Source organism: Nannospalax galili, unplaced genomic scaffold (assembly GCF_000622305.1).
Source record: "Nannospalax galili isolate Female #2095 unplaced genomic scaffold, S.galili_v1.0 scaffold332, whole genome shotgun sequence".
NCBI lineage: Eukaryota > Metazoa > Chordata > Mammalia > Rodentia > Spalacidae > Nannospalax > Nannospalax galili.
In genome coordinates, this window is record NW_008333794.1 from 429,320 (window position 1) to 435,319 (window position 6,000).

Consider the following 6,000-nt stretch of genomic DNA (forward strand, 5'->3'; position numbering starts at 1 on the left):
CATCAGTCCACCCTAACAGACAAAAGAAAAATGAGGAGAAACCTGTTAGATGGATGCTTCTGGGAGCCCCCATCAAGAAATTCCAATGGACTTTAATTTGGACATTTTCTGATTCCCTGCCTAGAAATTGTAATACTAACTACTCTTGCCTTTACTTTTCCTTCACATCTCCCAGAACCAGTCAAGCACCTTCCTTTTCTTCTTATAGTTAAGAGTTATGCAATTTGGGAATCTTTTAGATAGACCCACTGAAGGAGGTACCCCAATTGCCTCACCCTGCGTCCCTGTTCAGCATAAGAAGCCAGAGCAGTCTTCATGCCAATTCCCTATTGGCAATTCGGGTAAGCCTCTTCAAAGGGTGGTATGGTAAGAATAGGAGATAGAAATTGGCTAGGCAGGTAGGGTAAAGACCCCAAAGAAAAGTAGCCAGTTTCTTTCTTGGTTAAAAATCAAAATGTCCTTGGGCCTTTTAACAAAGTACTCTGTCCCAAAGGCCAAAAACATTAAAAGTATTTGGGAGCTCTTATCCCAAAAAGATTTTGGGGTTACGGCTTCAGAGGGGGGAATGTTACAATATCACTAGCCCCCTGATTATGCTGTGTTATTCTGATGCTTGCTCCCTGTTTCATACAATTTCTTACAAATTGCCACCATTGCTAAAATTACTACAAATCAGGTCATGGTCAATTATCAGACTTTGGATTCTCCCGAGATAGATGAGCTGGCTCTTAAAGCTTGTGATGACACTTCTCCATTATAAAACAAAACAGAGGGAGATGTTGGGGAACCCTGTTGTTAAGGTTGACTCCTTTCTTAGCAGGGGCGTCCTGTTCTCTGCCTTGCTTATCCAGAAAGTGCCTCTAAGCACGGATACTTGACCTTATTTGGAACATTACCTCTGGCATCATTACCTACAATAAAACTGCCCCCAGGTTTTTTTCTGTATGATAATTAGGCATTTCCCTATAGCCAGATGATAGGCTCCCCCAACCATATGTAAATAAAGCATACTATGAGCACCTATCAGCTGAAGCTTTGGCTGCTGCCTCCACTCCATTTTAAATCGGACACAGATTTTTGTGTACTAGTGCAGCAGGTTCCCCATCTATATTATAAAACAGACACAGAAATTACTCCCACCACCCCAAAGGCGCCATCTAACTGCTTCTTTCTGCTTCTGTAATTTGCTTAGCTTAAAGATTTAACCCTTGCCATAACTCTAGGGGGGAATGAAGAGCCGGAATGCACTGACTCCATTTGGCTAGCTTCTTCAGACAAGCCTGGATAAGCTCAGGCATATTGTAAATTTTTCCAATTGCTACCCCACCCCCACCCCAGGAAGCTATAGATTAAGCAAACCCTAAACATGTAAAAACCTTATAAGGTATGAACAAAAACTTCTGTCCCTAAAGATATCAGTCAGCACATTCCAATGTCCTGAAGACAGCCCCTACCAATCAAAACCTCCCCCATACTCAAGATATGGGGCCATCCAATTATTTTAAAAGATGCTTGGCGTGTGCATGGGTTTCTGTGTGTTTCTTTAATAAAAGCCCCTGCCTGCTATTGTTCAGGCTGGACGCCATCTTTGGCTCATGGAGTCCGTGCCCAGCTAGCTGCTAATTTGGTTACTTTATGAATTTCTGAATAAAATTTTTATGCATTTTTCCTTCGTGTCTGTGGGAATTATTCCCAACTCTTGGACCCTAACAGCTGGCTACTCTTGGGCAGACACGGACTAGACCTGTAGGTGATACATAGCCAAACACACTTGCCAAAAGCTCAGCAGTTCATCCCAGGTACCACTGGAGCTATAGCCTACTTACTCCATAATCAGGACCGCCCAGCTCTTTGATCCGGACTTCCCAGTGTCCTTTCTCCCTCAGCAGCTTGTTAATTTCATCATTCAGGTCTCGAATTCGGAATTCCCCTAAACCAGCTAAAAAATGAAAATGTTAATGTCATTTCTTCAAGATGGCATGCTCTTCTTAAAAATGCTTGTCAACACCTTCAACATCATGCCATTTGTTCTGCTTTGTTTTTTTATTTCATTTTTTATTTTATGTGTATGAGTGTTTTGCCTGCACATATGTAAGTACACCCATGTCATACAATGCCCATGGAGGCCAGAAGAGGGCATCAGAGCCACTGGAACTGGAACTATAGACAGGTTGTTAGTGGCCAGGTGGGTGCTGGGAACCAAACCAAGGTTCTCTGAAGAGTAGCCAGTGCTCTTAACTGTTGAGTCATCTCTCCAGCCCTGTGTTCTGTGTTTTTTAGACAGGTCTCCCTGTAGCCTCCCACTGCCCTGGGACTCACTATGTAGACCAGGCTGGCCTCAATCTCAAGAGATCTGCCTGTCTCTGAAGTGTACCACCACCATGTCTAGCTCAATGTCATACATTTAAGACAAATGACAATAACCCCATATGCATATTACAAGAAAATGTTCATTTAAATTTATAAGAAAAATCACCAAATATCACCCAAATAAAGACCAAGACCAGAGATTTCCACTAGTGAAGGATAAAAGAATTCTTTAAAAAAAAAAAACTTTATCCTCAGAAGCAGGCAAGAAAACAGAAATACAAACCCTGTAGTTCTATTTATATCACTATTAAAATGGCAACCACTGTATGCTGGGGGCAAGAGCTAGCCTCCAGTGCAAGTCTGGTCTGCCTAGTATAAGCACCAATGGCTAGCACCATTCTGTGCTGCTTTGGCCCTTTCAGAAAACTAGTATTGCTATGGGAACTTTTTTGGCAAAGACTATGTGCTTGAGAAATAGCCTGAGAGACCCGCTGAAACTAAAGGGTATGCTGAAGTGCAGTCCGCAGTGGCTAAGAACTGGACACAGACAGACATCCAAAGAGATGACAGGAGGGCTGGCGAGTAGACAGATTAAAAGAGACATTTCAGACGAGACCCAGAAAGATCTTTATAAGGCAATGCTGAATGGAATAATGTTGAAAAACAGGCATGTGCATGTGGGAACTCTGTGCAGTGAGAGTCTTGGTCTAGATGTTTGTGGTGGGAGCTTATATAGATATATAAATTAGCCCAAATTCAGCCAACTTTATGCTAAACCTGGTACACTTCATCCTGAATAGGTTCATTTAACAACAAAAAAGATATGGCTGAAGAGATGACTCAGCTATTAAGAGCGCTTGCTGCTCTTACAGGGGACCAGAGTTCAGATCCCAGCACCCACAGAAGGCAGGTCAGAACTGCCTGTAATTAAGCTGCTATACTCATTAGATAGAAGTTTTTTTTTGAGGGGGAGAGGGGAGTTCATTTCTCTTGTATGAGCACCTAGGAGAAGACTTGATCACAGGTCATATGTGTTTTCAATTTCATGAAAAATTACCAAGCTACATTCTAAAGGGGCCCTATCATTTTTCTTCATTTTCAGGACAAGAAAGTCCAAAGAGTCTCCCAAACACATCGGAGGCTAATGCAGGAGGATCTCAAATGTCAATCAAGTCTAGGCAACATAACAAGATTGCCTTAAAGAGAGAGCCAGCCTTGGCACCCTATGTGAATAGGAAAGGCTCTACTGCTTCTGGACACACTCTGTCCCACTGGTCCACGAAGTTATCCTTTCACCAATACACTTTGTTTTAATCTTAAAGATTTTTATTACTATTAATTTGTTTGTTTTTTGAGACAAGATCTCATGATATAGCCCTCGCTGGCCTGGAACTCTCTATGTAGATCAGGCTGGCCTCAAACTCATAGAGATCTGCCTGACACTACCTCCCAAGTGCTGAAATTAAAGGCAAGTGTCTACGTGCCCATGCCCCACTTTATGCGCACGCACATGCATGCGCCTGTGTGTGTGTGTGTTGATTGGATTCCCCTAAAGCTAGAATTACAGGCAGCTAGCTGTGAACCAACTAACATGGGTGCTAGGAATCAAACTTGGGTCCTCTGCAAGAGTAGTACACATTCTTAGCCACCGATCTCATCCTATTTTGGGGCAGGGGCGGGCGGTGTTGTGTTTTTGTTTTTGAGAAAGGGTTTCCCAATAGCCCCAGCTGGCCTGGAACTCACTATGAATACCAGGCTGCCCTAAATCTCAGGGAGATCTGCCTGCCTCTGCCTACCTAGTGTTGGGATTAAAGGCATATACCACCATACCCAGTCTGTTTTTCTTTTTGCTTTTTCTTTTTTTTCTTGTAGTCGCTTTAAATTAAATCTCAAAATCAAAGTGGTATGAATATGCCAATTCTCTTCTTTTTCAAAACCACTTTGGCTTTTTTTTTTTTGAGACAGGGTCTCATGTAACCTTAGGCTGGCCTCAAACCACACATAACTGAGGATGACTTTGAAGTTCTGATCCTTCTGCTTCTATATCCCAAGGATAACCGGCTTGTTCTACCACACCTGGCTTATGTAGTGCAGAAAGAATTGGCGAACTACAGAGCAGTAAGAACCATAATAACAAAATCTGGGTGTGGTGGCCCACACCCATACTCCAAGCACTAGAGAGGCTGAAGAGGGAGGATAGCAGTGAGTTCCAGGACAGCCAGGATGGGACGGAGAGTTGGTTTTGCTATGCTGAGTTCTCCCATCTATAAATACAGCATCTCTTCGTTTTATTAAAGTCTTCTTTAATTTCTTTCATAAATGTTTTATTTTAAAGGTATGAATCCTGAATATATTTGTTAGATTTATATGTAACTAGGCTTTGGAATATATCTCAGTAGCAGAGCATTTGCCTAACATGAACTAGGTTCGATCCTCAATACCACACAAAAAATAATATATATGTATATGTGTAAATATTTCTTCTGTGGTTTCCTGGTGGCTTTGATTTGTATTTATGTGTATGTATGTGTGTTTGCCTCATGCATATTGGTGCCCACGGAGGCAGGAAGAGGGCATTAGATCCCCTGGAGCTAGAGTTACAGGCAGCTGTGAACTACCCAAAATGAGTACTCGGAACCAAATTCTAGTTCTCTGAAAGAGCAGCAAGTGCTCTAACAGTCAACCATATCCCCAGTCCCTGGTTTTGTTAGTTAGTTGGTTTCTGAGCCTGGGCTATATCCCCAAACACAGGTCCTCCCACTTCAGCCTCTCAAGTGCTGGTACTATGAATTTCCAAACCAGAGGCTCTTGAGTTACCTTTTAGACACATGTATACGTGTTAATTTCTAAACATGTAGGAATTTTTCTCTCAAAACAGCCCTCCTGTTGTTATAATCAGAGAATACAATTTATATGACTTCCATTATTTTGAATTGGCTGACATTTGTCTTTCAGTCTAGAATGTGTTCTATTTTGGTGAATGTGTGCTCTTAAAAAAGGAAAACACGGGTTTTTATTAGGTGGAGTATTATTAGATACTGTATTCTATAAGTTATCAACTAGGCCAAACTGACTGACAGAATTTTTTAATTTATTTATATTGTTTTTTTAGCCTCCAACTTGCTGTTGTAGCTGAGGATGACCTTGGGCTTCTGATCCTCTTGCCTGTACTTCGTAAGTGCTGGGATTACAGGCATACACCACCATGCCTGGCCTAGTACTCAAGTCTTCTGTATCCTTGTTGATTTCCTATCTACTGGTTTTATTGATCACTAGGAAAGGAGGGTTGAGAGGGCTGGAGAGATGGTTCAGAGGTTCACAGTACTGGCTGCTCTTGCAGAGTACCTGGGTTCAAGTCCCAGCACCCATTTGGTGATTAACAACCATCCATAACTCCAGTTCCATGGGATCCAATGCCCTTTTTGGACCTCCTCAGGCACTGCATGACATGAGTGTACTTACATATATGCAGGCAATACACTCAGACACATAAAATAAAAAAAAAAAAAGTAAAATAAAGGAGGATTGAGGGCCAGGAGGGGTGGCACATGCCTTTAGTCCCAGCATTTGAGAGGCAAAAGAAGGCAGATCTCTGTAGGATTGAGGCTAGCCTGGTCTACATAGCGAGTTCTGGGCCAGCTGGGGCTACAGAACAACCATGTCTCAAAAAGACCAAAAAAAATAAAAGAA

At 42.2% G+C, this 6,000-nt stretch overlaps 1 protein-coding gene across 3 annotated transcripts in view; it reads right to left on the reverse strand.

Moving 5' to 3' along the window:
* Isy1 (ISY1 splicing factor homolog) overlaps window positions 1–6,000 on the reverse strand; it is a 31,086-nt gene that overhangs the window by 19,358 nt on the left and 5,728 nt on the right. For all 3 annotated transcript variants that reach the window (XM_029561317.1, XM_008828540.3, XM_029561316.1), the window contains exon 6: window positions 1,827–1,939. In XM_029561317.1, the coding sequence (XP_029417177.1) occupies window positions 1,827–1,939 (113 nt within the window). The remainder of the gene's footprint in view (window positions 1–1,826; window positions 1,940–6,000) is intronic.